Genomic DNA, 17,403 nt, shown 5'->3' with positions numbered 1-17,403 from the left:
GAAGATGATCTCAGTGCACCATCCATCATTTTGTTCAAACAGCATATATTTCCGAGTTGATGGATGCAGCCCTGGAATAGGACTTAAGGGCTGTCTTGTCTGGGATGATTAATTTCACAAACTTTTTCCAAAGTTAATCAAAGAGAACACACAGAAGGTGCAATGGAAACTTGCAGCAGGGACCCCCTCTGCAGCATTTTCCTGTCAGTTTCCCTTCATCCCAGATCCTGCTCCTTTTTAAAAAATAACAATAAAGACACATTGGTGATTGTAAAGAGTGAGGAAAGAATGGGTAGGGTGGGGAAATTAACTTTTTTTTTTTTAAAGTGCCAGGAGTGGCCTTCAAAATTTTTAGCAATGGCTTTCTAGAATTTTTGGTATGACTGCCTAAGAGAGGTTGCCCATTGTGTTCATCCCATACCTTTGGCAACGGAGACACCCAAATGTCTTAGAATAAAATAACAGAGTTGGAAGGGACCTTGGAGGTCTTCTAGTCCAATCTCCTGCCTAGACGTCTGATAAATATCATACTTCTCTTTTTCTTATGGTGAAGCTGTAGACCAATCCAGGGGTGGGGTTTGAAATTTCAGCAACGTGTTCTCTGCCAGGTTACTGGGTGGGCGTGGCCATGGTGGGCATGACCTAGTCAGCCTCCTGCACAACACCATGTGTGTGTGTGTTTTTGCTCTCCCTGGGCTCTGGAGGCTTTTTTCAAGCCTCCGGGAGGGCGAAAACAGCATCCCCATGCTCCTGAGTCCAGAAACAGGCCCCTTTCTTAAGGTCACCAGACGTCCCACTTTTGGCGGGACAGTCCCAATTTCTAACAATTTGTTCCGCGTCCCACGGCGTTTTTAAAAAGTCCCAATTTTTGGAAAGAATGCACAACGCAATCCTCTCTCCTGGCACCCCACTGATTAAAGTGCTTTCTTTCGCCCGCAGCAGAGCTCGGGTGGGCAAAAGGAAGCGCTTTAGTCAGGGGGGTGCATGCCGGGCGGAGAGGAGAGATTCCTCCCAGCACACACCCCACTGATTAAAGCACTTCCTTTCACCCGCCCGATCTCTGCTGCGGGTGAAAGAAAGCACTTTAATCAGTGGGGTGCGTGCTGGGAGGATCTCTCCTCTCCTCCTGGCATGCACCCCACTGCCTAAAGCGCTTCCTTTCACCCGCCCGATCTCTGCTGCAGGCAAAAGAAAGCACTTTAATCAGTGGGGTGCGTGCTGGGAGGAATCTCTCCTCTCCTCCTTTACCAATGTTAAAATCTGGTCACCTTACCCTTTCTGGCTTTCCTAAACTTCCGGAAGGCCTGTTTTTTTGCCCTCCCGGAGCCTCCATGCGTCCGTTGCACTTTCCTGCATCCATAATGGGCCACGTGGGAACTCCTGGGAGGGGTGGGCAGGGCCAGCCAGGAGTGGGATTTGGGGATTCTCCGAACTGCACAGAATCTTAGCTAGAGGTTCTCCCGAACTCCTAGCAGCCCACCTCTGAAAAATGCTAACATTTTCTTTTGTACTGAGATGGTTGCTATGGGCCTACTTCTTTTATGTTCTAACCTTATTTACTTTCCCTTTATCTCATGAATCGCAGTCTTTGATACGGAGACATGTGGTGAATATCTCATTCCCCACAGGGCCATGGGTTCATCCGCTGACAGAATATGTGAATCAGAGAGCCTTGGCATGAGAATAGATGGGCTGTGCGCGTGTGTGTCTATTTTCAGGCCTTTTGTTGAGATGACGACAGGAAAAAGAAGCAATATTTAAGGTTCTCCAAAACTGCCCAAATGTGTTCCGCCTCAATGAAGTTGTGACTGAATTACCCCATTGAAGCTGATTTGTGAAGCGAACAACAAAAGTGCTCTGAAGTTGTATATCAAAAGGCTTTTACGGGTTCAGTGGTTCGTCTGTAGCTTCTGAGGGTTGTGTTTGTATGTTTGTATAAATAGCTGGCTGGCGTGCTTCATGCCTATCAAAATCCTGTAAACACGCTTTGGACATAATTCATTTCCCACCAGCTCTCAAGTAGTTCTGCAAACAGGGTTCAAAGTGAGTCATTCTCATTTTAAGTCTCTGATTCAAGAGCTGTGCCCTACTTAATTTCTGCACTCAGGAATAACTTAAGTTGGAGAAGGAATGATACATTTGTTCTGACCGAGGCTTCCCAAGAGCATGAAGCAAACTCCTGGTCCTGACAAAAATCCTTTTTATTAATTTACTGTGAATGCTGCTCATTCACATCCAGCAAAGTCTTTCAAGGGAGGATTTACGGTCACAGACCTTATCTGGCTTGGACAGCTGCCAGGCCAATACCTGGAAAACTTGGCAAGGAGCTTCGGAGAGTCATGAACCAATTAAGCCAACTAATTGCCTCCTGCAAACTCCACTCCCCTTTTGCTCCTCTTTTATTTCCTCTGGGAAGGCCACGCATCATCCATCTGTGGCCCTACTTGCAATGGCATGGCCAGCTTGATGCCAGTCCTCAAACTATTGGCATGTTTCCTCTTCGCATTGGGTAGGCCAGTCCGAAGCCACGCTGACCCGATTTTTCCTCTTTGCATTGGGTAGGCCCTTGCATTTTCCAGGACGGACCCACAGGCTGGATCCAGAGGTGGGTTCCTACCGGTTTGGTCCGATTTGGCTGAGTAGTTAGTAACTTGGCTGGCCACGCCCTGAACCAGTTCTATTAGTGGCGCAATAGAAGCCGCTAGTAGTGGGATTCAGCCAGTTTGCACCACTTCGGGAGAACCAGTTGGTAACTTTCTGAGCAGTTTGGTGAACTGGTTGTTGGAAGAAATCATTAGGGCAGAGAACCGGTTGTTAAATTATTTGTATCCCACCACTGGAAGCTGCCATCTTGTTTTTTACTTCTGCACATGTGCACATAAAGCACGTGCGCAGGCCCGAAGTTCGTCCTTGAGCGAACTGGGAGTAACAGAAGCCGGAACCCACCCCTGGCTGGATCCAACCACATCACGGGCCGGATCTGGTTTGTGGGCCTTGTGTTTGACACCCCTGGGTTAGGACATAACCAGCCTTGATTATCTTAATGGATGACGTACATCTAATAACTCAAAGGAGAATGGTGACATTCTCTGTCCTCCTGGATCTTTTAAAAGCTTTCAGTAGTGTCAGTCATAGTACTGTATATTTCAGGGTCACTGTTCTTTACTAAGATTTCATTCTTCTTTTTCTTTTTAGAAAAAAAAATTAATAATAGTGTTCATGTTCAGCAGAGTCATTATTATCACTCAGCTGTGCAATCTATTTAGATAACAGCATGATGCACTTGGGAATAAACTACTGTTTAGGGAGGAAGGAACTGAAAATGACAAAATACAGAGCCAATTGGATGAATATGGAAAATAGAAATAAGCTGAGTAAATAGCAATAGCAATAGCAGTTAGACTTATATACCGCTTCATAGGGCTTTCAGCCCTCTCTAAGCGTTTTACAGAGTCAGCATATTGCCCCCACAGTCCGGGTTCTCATTTCACTCACCTCAGAAGGATGGAAGGCTGAGTCAACCTTGAGCCGGTGAGATTAGAACCGCTGAACTGCAGATCACAGTCAGCTGAAGTGGCCTGCAGTACTGCACCCTAACCACTGAGCCACCTCGGCTCGACAAATAAAAGAGAAAGGTTTCATAGCGTCTCTAATGCGTTTATTGTAGTACCAGAATATATGTATATATAAAAAGTAAAGGTAAAGGTTGCCCTCGCACATATGTGTTAGTCATTCCCAACTCTAGGGGGCGGTGCTCATCTCCATTTCAAAGCCGAAAAACTAGCGCTGTCTGAAAACGTCTCCGTGGTCATGTGGCCGGCATGACTAAATGCCAAAGGCTCACGGAACGCTGTTACCTTCCCACCAAAGGTGGTTCCTATTTTTCTACTACATATACATATACATATACATATACATATACATATACATATACATATACATATACATATACATATACATATACATATACATATACATATACATATACATATACATATACATATACATATACATATACATATACATATACATATACATATATATATATATATATATATATATATATATATATATTCAGTAGTCATGTCATCTTTACCAAGCAATTCTATGAAACACATTAGGGCTATTAAGGATCGAGTTTTATATGTTAAGTTATGCTTGCTCAACCCAGAACTTCACAAGGTAAGGCATAATTGCTCATTTCATTTTGTAAGATGAAGTTGGATTTGCAAAATGATTCCGTTCCTTTGTGTTTTTCATGCTCTTATATCTTCCCAGTTCATCTTTATTTCACAACTAAGGATGTAATTCTCTCAGGCCCCATCACTTTTTGTAAAATATTAACGTTCTTCCATGTTTTAATTTTACACCGGTAAGGTTTTTAAGAGATTCCATTCTAAATTAATTTCTAAAAAAAGAGACATTGTGAGATTGAAATCACCAAATCTGGAAGAATTCCCTTCTAACTATTATTGTGAATGAGGACTTTGAAATATTATTCACTGAGTGAGACTGACTCACTTAATCATTATATATTTAATATCCTGGAAAATTGGAAACAGATGTCCCAAGCAAAGCAAGCTGATTAATATTTTGGCTCGTGATTGTTGCTGAATCGTACTAATTTTATATTCTGCCAATTATTTTGGTTTATTATTTATTTATTTGGGAGGAGGCGCCAATGTTGCGACGATACGGACGTGCGGTCTTGATGCTCCGAGACTGCAGCTGATACTTTTGCCACTGGGTGGTCCAATCGGACCTAAACCGTCCCGCAGAGATGGTGAACAGGAAGATCCCCAGACATTTTAAATAACGTTTCCCCCTTTTAATTTTATCCTTACACCAACACTACCCATTAGGGCAAACTGAATGATGGAGTTTCATAGTTGGACAGAAGTTAGAACCAAGAGCTCTTTAGACCTATCCTGAAACTTTCATTGCAGCATTATATCGATTATTTCATGAGATCAAGTTAATATCTATTTCTCCTAATGCCATGATGGTGAACCTATGGCATATGTGCTCAAAGTGGCATATTGAACCATGTCACCTGTCATGTACGGCATCACCTGGTCCTCTTCTGGATTTTTGGCCCGCATGTGCACGAGATGAATAGCTGGCCTTTGTGGGTGCTGCAGTGCTAGAAAATGAAAGAGCTAGTCTTCTATTTTCTAGCGTGAGCATGCGGACCAGCCAGCTAATCAGTGCATGCACATGCGTGGCAGTAACCAGGAGACTTGCTGGCTGGAAGTTCATTTTTCAGCACACGCATGACCCCTGGGCAGCTCCTCTTCCTGGTCGCAGCCCAGACATGGGCGAAGTGCTCCCTTTTCTGTACTCAGTGCCCAGCGTGCCCATGCGCACTTCCTTTTTGGCACTCGGTGCTGAAAAGGTTCGCCATCACTGTCCTAATGCCACAGTCCTGAGAGACAGTGGTTAGGTCAAGATCATGTTTAATGCTTGAAAGCATTAAGTTTCTTCAGCACAAGGGTCAGAAAACTGTGGCTCTGGAGCTGCATGTGGCTCTTTCCTCCCTCTGCTGTGGCTCCGTCACCAGTCGGTGTCACAATTTTGAGAGGAGCTTCCGGTGGGGGTGGGGGAGGCTGAAAGGGAGAAGAGAAGCACAGTGTGCCAGGAGAAGACTCTATGGCAAGGGGAGGGTTTTCCAGTTGTCTCCACAAGTGATAGGGCTTTCGATTATGACAGGTAGAGGAAAAAGGGCAGGGGTTGGACTACATGACCTGCAAGGTCCCTTCCAACTTTGTTAATCTGTTAACTGTTAACTTATTGACTGCAAGGCGACCCAACCGGTCAGTCCTAGAGGAGATCAACCCTGACTGCTCTTTAGAAGGCCAGATCCTGAAGATGAAACTCAAAATATTTTGGCCACCTAATGAGAAGGAGGGACTCACTGAAGAAGAGCCTAATGTTGGGAAAGATTGAGAGCAAAAGAAGAAGGGGACAACAGAGAAGGAGTTGGCTGGATGGAGTCACTGAAGCAGTCGGCATGAGCTTAAATAAACTCCAGGGGATGGTGGAGGACAGGAAGGCCTGGGGGAACGTTGTCCATGGGGTTGCGATGGGTCGGACATGACTTCCCAACTAATATCAAAGTAAATCCCAACATTTTGAAATGCTCACAATGTGGCATTCCATAGGACCTGAAGTCCATTTCTCCAGCATGTGGAGAATTTCCCCTCCCTGTATGGAGAGGAGGAAAAATACCTTGGTGCACTGGAAGAATTGACTTCCAATCCAACGTCCCTCTGCTTGCAACCATCCCAGCCAGCTTTCCCGTTGATTTTTCTAGGGAAGCCAGGACAGTAGATTGCAAATGGAGATTGCAGGGCCCTTGCCAACCGCTTGTAAATGTGGAACAGGTTGCCAAGTGTCTGCAATGCAGTCATGTGACTGGCATAAAGTTTTACAAGGGGTTTTAAAGCTTTGTGGGCCATAAAGAACCCATTCTGAGAGGTCATTGAGATTGCAAGCAAGTATTTTATTGAGTGGATGGACACAGCTATCTTATGTATTTGCATATGTACTGCAATCCTATCCATAACTATAGAGAAGTAATGAGGATTACTCTGAGATACTGTGAGTAAAGAACTATGATCCAAAGTTTAAATTCACACGAGCTTGATCAACTTTGGTGCAATTCACTTGGCATTAAATAAAAATCAAGCCAATGATAAAGCAAATAAATAAAGCAAAATGATAGTAAAACATCTGGGAAGGAAGGAAGGAAGGAAGGAAGGAAGGAAGGAAGGAAGAAAGGAAGGGAGGGAGGGAGGGAGGAGGGAAGGGTAGGAAGTTAGTAACCACCTCTCTCCTAAAAAATGAAATATTTTAGGAAATATTTTGGGGCAGAATATTTTCTCTAAAAGGGAAACAGAAACTCAGCTCGCAAAATATACAAAACCACATAGGCCTTAAACCAGAGATCTTTTTAAATTGGGAATTATACCAGAAACATAGCAAAGATTTGAAATATTTGATTGTAAATGTTTTAACAGCAGCTAGAATTGTATTTGCAAAAAATTGGAAAAATGAGAAAACACCAATGCAGGAGGAAGTTATTCAAAAAATAATGGAATGTGCTGAAATGAGTAAGTTAACATTTGAAATTAGAGAACAAGAAGATGTACAATTTTATAAGGTATGGGACTTGTTTTATCAATGGCTAGATAAAAAAAATATGGAAATGAAAAATGTTGGAGAAGCTTTTCATATTGTAAGAATAATAGAATAAGAGGTGATACTATAAAGACATATTATTATTAAATAGACTAACAATGATGTAATGGAATATTGGTATATTCATGAATGAATATCAAGAACATTTTGTTTAAAATGAAGAAATAACAATTACAGTTGAACATATGATGTGCAATGATAACAACGTACCTATGTATACTCGATGGATAATCTGTGACTCTGTATACAACTGAATGTAGTGATGCATAAATATAAAATGTTGGAGAATTCTTTCATATTGCAAAAATAATATAATGAGATTCTATAAAGACATTATTATTATTAAATAGACAAATAAGGATGCAATGGAATATTGGTATATATGTGAATCTAGTTTCTAGAATATTTGTTTAAAACAAAGGAATATGAATTATAACTGAACAATATGATGTACAATGATAATAATGTATCTATGTATGCTTGATGGATAATCTGTGGCCTTATGCACAATTGAAAGTGAGGATGCATAAATGCTTGTAACCTAACAACATGCTATATGTAATTGATGAGGGTTTTATGTTTCATGTTTTGTTTGTCTTTGTTTAAAAATAAAAAACTTTTTTTCAAAAAAAGAAGAAAGAAACTCAGCTCGCCCCCACCTTTGTCATTGGGCCAAGGTGGCGCAGTGGTTAGGGTGCAGTACTGCAGGCCACTTCAGCTGACTGTTATCTGCAGTTCAGCGGTTCTAATCTCACTGGCTCAAGGTTGACTCAGCCTTCCATCCTTCTGAGGTGGGTGAAATGAGGACCCAGACTGTGGGGGCGATATGCTGACTCTGTAAACCGCTTAGAGAGGGCTGAAAGCTCTATGACACGGTATATAAGTCTAACTGCTATTGCTATTAAGGCCTGAGTCAGTCTATTCTACATAACAAAGAACTACCTCCTTCAGGCAGACCCATCTAGGAAACAGAAACTCACCACAAGGCACCTGGGAAAATTACATCAGCCAGCAAGGCAAACAAGCTTGGGTCTCAGGACAGCCTACATCAGTGATGGTGAACCTTTTTTGGCTCGCGTGCCATAAGTGGGGGAGCGCAGGAGGGGGCATATGAGGGTGTGCCGCACCCATAATGCAATGCGCAACCCCCCAGTGCGCATGCGTGCACTACAGGCGTCCCCCCCATTTTTTGCATGCTTTTTTCGCCTTCCTCAAGCTCCACAGGCTTTATAGGAGCCTGGGGAGGGCGAAAACAGCCTCCCCCACCCCCCTGGAAGCCTTCTGGAGGCTTCAGGAACCTTCCGGAGGCTCCCCTGAAGCCTCCGGAGCAGTCAAAATTTATTTATCAGCACAAATTTGTTACAAATGTAACAAAAAAGGCAATGTGTGTGTGTGTGTATGTGTGTTGTATTTGTGCTTATAAATAAATAAAGGGAGACTAGTATAGATCTATTTCAAGCTATTTAGCTCTCATCAGCTAGCCATATCCTTACTGGGATTAGAACCTGTGCTGTATTACAACTTAGGCAGATGTGTTAACCACTAAGCCACAAGGTTCTCCTCCTTATCAGCTGAGCCAGGGTAGTAGGTATGTATTTAGTGTCACAACCCCTGGTATGCCCAAATGTGGGAGGAAGCAAATTACTTCCATTCTCTGTCTATCGGCTCGTCACAAGAGACCATCACGACAGAAACCCAATATTTTTACGGTTGCCTTATATTGGGTTTCTGTCGTATATAAGCATCACAAGATCACCACAGTTATGTGATTATTCTCTGGCTGCTTGGTAACTAAATTGTGATGAAGCAAACAGGCTGAAGGTTGAACATTATGTCCCATTAAAACCAATGAGCCTTGCAAGCTGAATGAATAGTCCTGTCCTTACTTTAGCAATTACCCATGGCTGTTGTCCATAACAACTTCTATCATAAGACATTTGCTACTCCTTATGGTGATTGCCAACATGTGGTGTGTAGAGGATGAGGTGATGAACTGCCATCTTCCCATGTTCACAGACCAAAGCTCAGCTACTAACCACACAGCTGTCTTTGTGCACTGACAGTCATCTGGCGGGAGTCTGCTTGCAATCCCTGCTTCACTTCCCTGAATTTACTGACAACCAGCAGATGACACCCTTTTTCTCAGCTCAGCTCTGTCTGATTGTATTTCCTGAAAGTCTGATGAAAGGCCACCCACCGCTCTGATTCGGTTTCCCTGGGCCTCCCCAGAGCGCTCAGCCAGACGGCTGAATGACAAAACCGTTGTCAGGCCTGCAGCCATCTTTTCTTTTGGATCTTTGGCCTGCCACACTTTCTATTATTCTACTATGCATTTTCTATTGTGGGAAAATGGGAAGGGGGATTGTACAGAGTTAGATGCTATGTAGCCATAACAACATTCTTTCTAAAAGGCCAAGGTTATCCTTTGTCTTTGCACCTCTGCACCTGACTGGAACTGGATGGGTGGAAGTGTCAGCATGGCAGTGGAAGATTGGACCATGTGATGGGCTTGTGGGTGTGGAGGCAAGATCTTGAACTTTCAACTGGGTGGGGAAAACTGGGAAGCTTTCAGATTCGGGGTTTTCCCAGATGTACCAACATGGCTCTCTTAATAAATTGAAAGTTTGAGCAATACTTTGCCTTGGACTCTGATTTACTTTTGGATGCTATTTGGAACCCTGACAGCTGTAAGATTTCCTTAGGAAAAAGAGGAAATGTGCTAATTAACCATCATGACACAATTCTCCCCCACAAAAAAGGGACATCATGTCTAGCCAGCATTGACTTTGACACCCTGGAAGTCAAAAGTAACGGCCTCTCCATTTTTATGGCTATGTGGACGGTGGACCTGAACACACATCATCTTTAATATTGCAGAGACAATGATTACACAGATGAGAAGATAAACAACATCCTGAGGCTTCTTGAACATCAGAAATTGTGAGATACAGAGAAGGCCGTAGGTTCAGGAATTGGCCTCAGGGCAGAAAGTTCTGCCAACGGTAGTTTCCACTGTCACCAGTGGATCAACTGGCTAAGCAGGCAAACCATACTGCATGCAGCTGTAGATTCTTCCAAAATTCTTAATAGCTCAGAATCTGTCGGGGTCAGAAGGGGTAGAATTGAACCAGTCTGAGTGCAAAGATTAATAGGAAAGTTTCAAGTTTCAAGTTTATTAGAATTTGTATGCCGCCCACTCCCATAGGGACTCTGGGCGGCTCACAACAGACAAGAAACATTTAATTTTAAAAAATCGAGATAAAAAATAAAAATACAATATTAAAATTCATGTCACCCATTCCATCTAAACGGGACTGGATATCAATCAACAGCCCCAGGCCTGCCGGAAAAGCCAGGTCTTGATGGCTTTACGGAAGGCCGGGAGAGTGGTAAGGGTCCGGATCTCTGCAGGTAGATCGTTCCACAGGGCCGGAAAGATCAAATTTTGACCTGAACATCATCTAAAAGAGCTCTGCCTAATTACCAAACGCCTTCCATCTAAAACTCCCCAAAAGGGCTGAATCCCTTCCTCATAAACCAAGCTTGGGAGCATTTATAGCAATAGCAGTAGACTTATATACCGCTTCATAGGGCTTTCAGCCCTCTCTAAGCGGTTTACAGAGAGTCAGCATATTGCCCCCAACAATCTGGGTCCTCATTTTACCCACCTCGGAAGGATGGAAGGCTGAGTCAACCCTGAGCCGGTGAGATTTGAACCGCTGAACTGCTGATCTAGCAGTAGCCTGCAGTGCTGCATTTAACCATTGCGCCACATCGGCTCTTATTTAAGGCAACTGCTTGCCGTAATGTGCTGCACTTAGCTATTGACTTGCTGTAAGAATCTCAGCGGGCAGCCTTGTGCAGAATGCCTCAACGTCTCACAATGTAAACAGAGATAACGTGAATGGCAGCGTCGCTTTTCTGCGGCAACTGTGGGGCATTACTTGCTGCAAATGGCACAGTGGCGAAGAACAGGCATAGTGGCACTCAAAGACGTTAATAAACAAACTAGATGGATGACTTACAGATGGTTTTTTTTCCCCATGGTTAACTGCAGCAAGAGTGTTATATGACCAAGATGGAAAGACTCTTAGACAAAGATACACAAATCTGTCCCTTGATTTCAATGCATTGTCTCCTGTGTGGGACAATGTACTTCCCTATTGTTGTGGCCCGCCAGAGGCCAGCAGAGCCGGCAGCAGATTCGGACAGTGAGGAGGTTGGGGAGGAACATGGGCCAGTCCTGGGGCCTGGGGAAGGCTCTGATGAGGGCTCTGAGAGCCGTATATGGCAGAGACCCGTATGCCAACTATCAGCTGCCTTCTGAGTCAGACATCAGTGAGGCAGACGAACAGCTGGAGCCTGTTCCCAGTGTGCACATGTGCAGCGTTGCCAGATGAAGGGAACAGCTAAAGAACAGGGGTCGACTTGGGGATAAGGACAGACGATGAATGGCCCATCCCAGAGGAAATAAAAGAGGAGTGAAAAGGGAGTGGAGTTTGCAGGAGGCAATTAGTTCACTTAATTGGTTTGTGACTCCTTGGCAAGTTTTGCAGAAATCGACCTGGCAGCTCTCCAAGCCAGATAAGGCCTGTGACTGCAAATCCTCCTCTGATAGACTTTGCTGGTTGTGAATGAGCAGAATTCACGGGAAATTAATCAAAGGGATTTTTGTCGGGACAAGGAGTGTGTTTCATGCTCTTGGGAAGTCTCGGTCAGAACACCTATTTTAGGTCACATGTAGTAATTATTCCAAGTTTTTTAAAAAAATTGTTTCACACCTATAGACAACATCATGTCAGGATAACCACTCTACTACCTGCATCTACAATATACTCTGTCAACTGTTAGGGAGGGACTGTCTTCACCCTCTTTCTCTCACATACGATATCTGGGTCAATGTGCCTCTTATTCCTGCAGCCGCTCCCTCCTGGAGATCCATCTGTCAATCCTGAAGCTGACCTGGCTGTGGCCAATTTTGGGGCTTCAGTGCTGCCACAACTGAAGCTGTGGGAAAGGAGGGGGGGAGTACAGGGTAGCCGGGGTGCTGTAGCCAAAATTAAATACTTTCTCTTGAGAACCAAGGATATTCCCACTAGGTGAACAGGAGGAGGAGACTGGAGTCATCTAGCAACTGGACTGTAGCTCGATTGGACCATGTGACGGATTGTTTGGAGAAAGTGAAAGAACTTTTACTTTTAATTAGGTGAAAACCGTGGGAACCTTTAGAGATGATTTTCAGTTTGTGCCAATCTATTTTTGGAGGAATTCAACAGCCTCGGTGTTTCCATTGCTAAGGGTGTGTTACTTGGAACCCTGACACCATCCCCTTTCCAGGTTCCACCTTCCATCACATTGGGAAGAGTCTAGTCTGATTTTAGTTCTTCTAACTTTCCCAGAACTTTCAAATGCCGTTCTGAGAAATGATGGGAAGATAATTCATTTCAAAGTAAAAAAAGGGGGAAGAAAAAGATTAAAATAAATCTTCATAGGACGAGATAACAATCACCCTTCCCTTTTCTTGTCTGACCTTTTCCACCCCAATTCAATCAGTGCACAAGGGAAGACTAAGAACTAGAAGCTGTTCTTTTATGAGTATTTTGAAAAGGCTCATAAATGTTTATTTATATCCACACTTAACACAAGTCTAAAAATGCCCAGTTGTTGGGTTTTTTTAAACTCAAACCAGTGATGAGAATCCATCAGTCTAATAATGCATTATAGATGAACCAAGAGTGAGGTGATGTAAAGGCCACATGTTTAGCAGCTGTTCTAATTTACGAAAGGGCTGATTAAAGGGGACTTATGACAGGTCCTTGTACTTGTGGCCGTTTCAGTGTCCCCCACAATGATGCGATCACGAGGAGTGCTTGGCAACAAGCTCACAACCGTGACATTGCAGTGTCCTGCAGTAATGCAATTGCCATTTGTAATCTTCCTTGTTGGCTTCCAACAAGCAAAGTCAATGAGGAACCAAGCAAGAAGTCACAAATAGCTATCGTGTGACTGTAGGATGTTGGGACAGCATAGGATTTGCCTGACAACTGGGATGGTCGCAACTGCCACTGTAAGTTGGCGCAGTCATGTGATGTCACGTTGTATGATTGTGTTGCATAGCAATAGTCTGACACTCTTCCACCTGTCTCCTAAGGTCATTCCCTTCCCATACAGGCAGACCTCACTCAACAACTGGAGCAGCAACAACACCATCGCTAAGAAATGCACTCATAAAGTGAAACTTCATGTGATCTTGCTGGACTTACAACATCAATTCCTCTAAGGACACTAAGATAATCACCAACAACCATTCAATGTGACATCGTGCCACCATGACTTGTCACTTCTTGCCAACTTCTCCATTCACCTTGCTTGTCAGAAGTTGGCTGTGAAGCTCAGAAATGGCAATAAGAGTACTTTGCCAGCACTATGCTAAGTTAAAATGGTTGCTGAACAGACCAGTGCAATTGTTAATCAAGGACTACCTGTGCCCCATGTTAGATAGCATTGAGGAGAGTCTCACAGGGAAAGAAGTCAAAGAAGTTGAAAATTTAAAGAAAGAAAGTAAAGAAGTTTAAAGAATAACCCTGCCAACAAAAATGCACATAGTCAAGGCTGTGGTTTTCCCAGTTGCAATGGACAGATGTGAAAGTTGGGCCATAAGAAAGGCTGAGCGCCAAAGAATGGAGGCCTTTGAACTATGGTGCTGGGGAAGACTCCTGAGAGTCCCTTGGACTGCAAGGCGATCAAACCGGTCAGTCTTAGAGGAGATCAACCCTGACTGCTCTTTAGAAGGCCAGATCCTAAAGAGGAAACTCAAATACTTTGGCCACCTAATGAGAAGGAAGGACTCACCAGAAAAGAGCCTAATGCTGGGAAAGATGGAGGGCAAAAGAAGAAGGGGACGACAGAGAATAAGGTGGCTGGATGGAGTCACTGAAGCAGTAGGTGTAAGCTTAAATGGACTCCAGGGGATGTTAGAGGACAGAAAGGCCTGGAGGAACATTGTCCATGGGGTTGCGATGGGGTGGACATGACTTCGCAACTAAAAACAACAAAAGAATAAATGCCAAAAACAATTGGCAAGGATAGAAAAGTGTGGAGTAGAACCGTGAATGGGTTGGTGTATACTGGTTTTCACTCTGTTTCTTTTGTTCGTCTTATACTTTAATTTCTTTTCTTCGTTATTTCTTATCCTTTTCTATGCATTGCATTCCCATACACACACACACACACACACACACACACACACAGATATAGATAGATATAGATATATATGTTGTATTTGTGCTGATAAATAAATAAAGGGAGACTAGTATAGATCTATTTCAAGCTATTTAGCTCTCATCAGCTAGCCATACCCTTACTGGGATTCGAACCACATGAGAGCTTACTCTTTTACTCTCTCTCTCTCTCTCTCTCTCTCTCTCTCTCTCTCTCTCTCTCTATATATATATATATATATATATATATATATATATATATATATATATATATATATATATATATATATATATATATATATATATATATATATTTCTTTTACTAAATATATATAGTAAAAGCAAGATAAAAAAGCTAACAAAAAGTTAATAAATGAGTTAAATGCAATATTTGCTTTCTTTCTCCTCGCAGGAAAGTTGCCCAAGTTTCAGTGCCCAACCTTAAACCCTCCCTCAGTTTCTCCTTGGGTAAGGGACCAACCTCTGGCAACGAATAGGCAAATCAACCAAGCCAAGGAAGAGATGGTGCCTGGCATCTTCTTCTCCCACTCCACCAGGCCTGAGGAGAGGGGGGTGCAGTCAGTACATTATTCCGGGGCCCGTGGAGCCCAAAGGGGGCCCATGAATTTTTTTTATTGTTTTCTTTTACAAAACTGAATTTTTAAAAAGAAAAACAATATTGGCTAAACACTTCACCCTCTATACTTTGTGTGACCAGCAAAACCGCCTTGCAGCCTTGTTTGACCCAACACTTGGTGAAGAGTTTCTTATGTCACTTATTGCATTTTAATTTCATTACTCCTTTATTTGAGTTTAGTTTCATTTCGTTTGACGAATATATTTTCTATTTCATTTCGGTTTATGAGAATGGCGATGAAATGCCCTCTCAAAAATCTGGAGCTCAAAAACCGCCGTGCATTGTAAATGTACAATTATTGACGTTTGTATTCACATTATAGTACGGTAAGCTGGTTTAACAGTTGCGGACAGGAAGGCATGACAGAGAGGGATCAATTTGGCACAAGAAACCATTGGTTGCCCTCTGACATCACTGGATAACATCGCCAGGTCTCGCTGCTTTAGCAGAGTAAGGAAGATACTTAGGGACGATTCACACCCTGGTCAGTGTCTCTTCGCACTTCTACCACGGGGCAGAAGACATCAAAGTATAGCCAGCCAAACAAATAGCTTTAAAAATAGTTTCTATCCTTGGGCTGTAAGACTTTTAAATTCAACCACAATCACTCCATGCATGACTAGTTTTTTTTCTTTTTCTTTCTTTTTTCATTTCCGCTATAATTTTGCACCAGCGAGGCTAAAACCAATTTCGTTGTATTTATTTTGTACAATGACAATAAAGACTGGACTATGGGTCCATGTGTAGGTGAGGGGGAGGGGCTACTAGTCTTGTTCCGGCACTTCATAATCTTCTTGGGCGGCCCTGCGCTTCACTCCCTCCTCCCCACAGTTCTTGTGCCGGTGGAACTCCCTGACACATGATTCGTCTTCGTGGGGGACGCGGGATGCGAAAACCTGCCGGGCTGCCTCTCCCCTTTACCTGCGTTCCTGAGCTTGCGGTTCTTGAAAACCGAGGCGACGACCAGCAGGCTCCCCACCACATCGACGACGGTGGTGAAGATCAGCACGCTGGACAGCACCGTCACCACCCAGCGCGGTCTCGGGTCCGCCGCTGCCTCCGCGGCCGAAGCGTCTTCCTGGGGCCAAGGGAAGGCGAAGGGTCCTCGGCCCGTCAGCCCGCTGCAGTTCTTCAGAGAGCCATTCTCCAGCATTGCGGAGCAGCCCCTCGGCGCTGCCCGAGCCGCACTGCCGTCCGGCGCCCGCCGCCGCCTTCTCTTCGCATTGGAAGGAAGGAGCGGCCGGCTCTCCCCGCTCTCTCCCCCCTCGGAAAGCGCTACTCCGCCGCTCTCCTCTCGGAGAGGAGAAACCTCTCGGGGTTTTAAGAGGCGGTTGCTTCTCTCCCCCTACCCAAGCCGGGTAGTCACGCCTCCCTTTTTTCCCTCCAAACCAGAGGCGCGAAAGGAGGAGGAGGAGAGGGGGGGGAGGAGAAGGCGGAGCTTCGGTCCCTGGGAGGGGGTGGAACGCCCCGCCCCCCAACTCCACCCCCTTTCTTATTGCTCCTTTAGAAGGGAAAAGAAGAGGGAAAGGGGTCTGTAGCCCCGCCCCTTCGGGGGGGCTTCGCCACGCCTCTTCCTCCTCCCTCTTCTTATTGCTCCTTTAGAAGGGGAAAAAAGAAGGAAAGGATTTTCCAGCTCCAGCCCTTGGGGGCTACGCCACGCCTCCTCCTCCTCCTCCTCCTCCTCCTCCTCCACCACCACCACCACCACCTCTCTCTTCTTATTGCTCCTTTAGAAGGAGAAAGAAGAGGAAAGGGGGTCTGTAGCCCCGCCCCTTCGGGGGATACGCCACGCCTCTTCCCCCCTCTTCTTATTGCTCCTTTAGAAGGGGAAAAAAGAAGGAAAGGATTTTCCAGCTCCACCCCTTGGGGGCTACGCCACGCCTTCTCCTCCTCCTCCTCCTCCACCACCACCACCACCACCACCTCTCTCTTCTTATTGCTCCTTTAGAAAGGGAAAGAGGAGAAGGGAGTCTCGGGCCCCGACCCTTGGGGGGCTACGCCACGCCTTCCCCTCCTCTTATTGCTCCTTTAATAGGGGAAAGAAGAAGGAAAGGATTTTCCAGCTCCGCTCCTTGGGGGCTAAGCCACGCCTCCTCCTCCTCCTCCTCTACCACTACCACCACCACCACCTCTCTCTTCTTATTGCTCCTTTAGAAGGGGAAAGAAAAGGAAAGGGGGTCTGTAGCCCCGCCCCTTCGGGGATACGCCACGCCTCTTCCCCCCTCTTCTTATTGCTCCTTTAGAAGGGGAAAAAAGAAGGAAAGGATTTTCCAGCTCCACCCCTTGGGGGCTACGCCACGCCTTCTTCTCCTCCTCCTCCTCCTCCTCCACCACCACCACCACCAC

At 44.7% G+C, this 17,403-nt stretch overlaps 1 protein-coding gene across 1 annotated transcript in view; it reads right to left on the bottom strand.

The window, feature by feature from the left end:
• MTNR1B (melatonin receptor 1B) overlaps positions 1-16,210 on the bottom strand; it is a 36,827-nt gene extending 20,617 nt beyond the window's left edge. The window contains exon 1 of the mRNA XM_032220153.1: positions 15,979-16,210. Coding sequence (XP_032076044.1) covers positions 15,979-16,210 — 232 coding nt within the window. The remainder of the gene's footprint in view (positions 1-15,978) is intronic.
• Positions 16,211-17,403: the final 1,193 nt, after the last annotated feature.

This window comes from Thamnophis elegans, chromosome 6, assembly GCF_009769535.1.
Source record: "Thamnophis elegans isolate rThaEle1 chromosome 6, rThaEle1.pri, whole genome shotgun sequence".
Taxonomy (NCBI): Eukaryota; Metazoa; Chordata; class Lepidosauria; order Squamata; family Colubridae; genus Thamnophis; species Thamnophis elegans.
The sequence above is the reverse complement of the archived record's forward strand: the minus strand, read 5'-3'. Positions and strand labels throughout refer to the sequence as shown.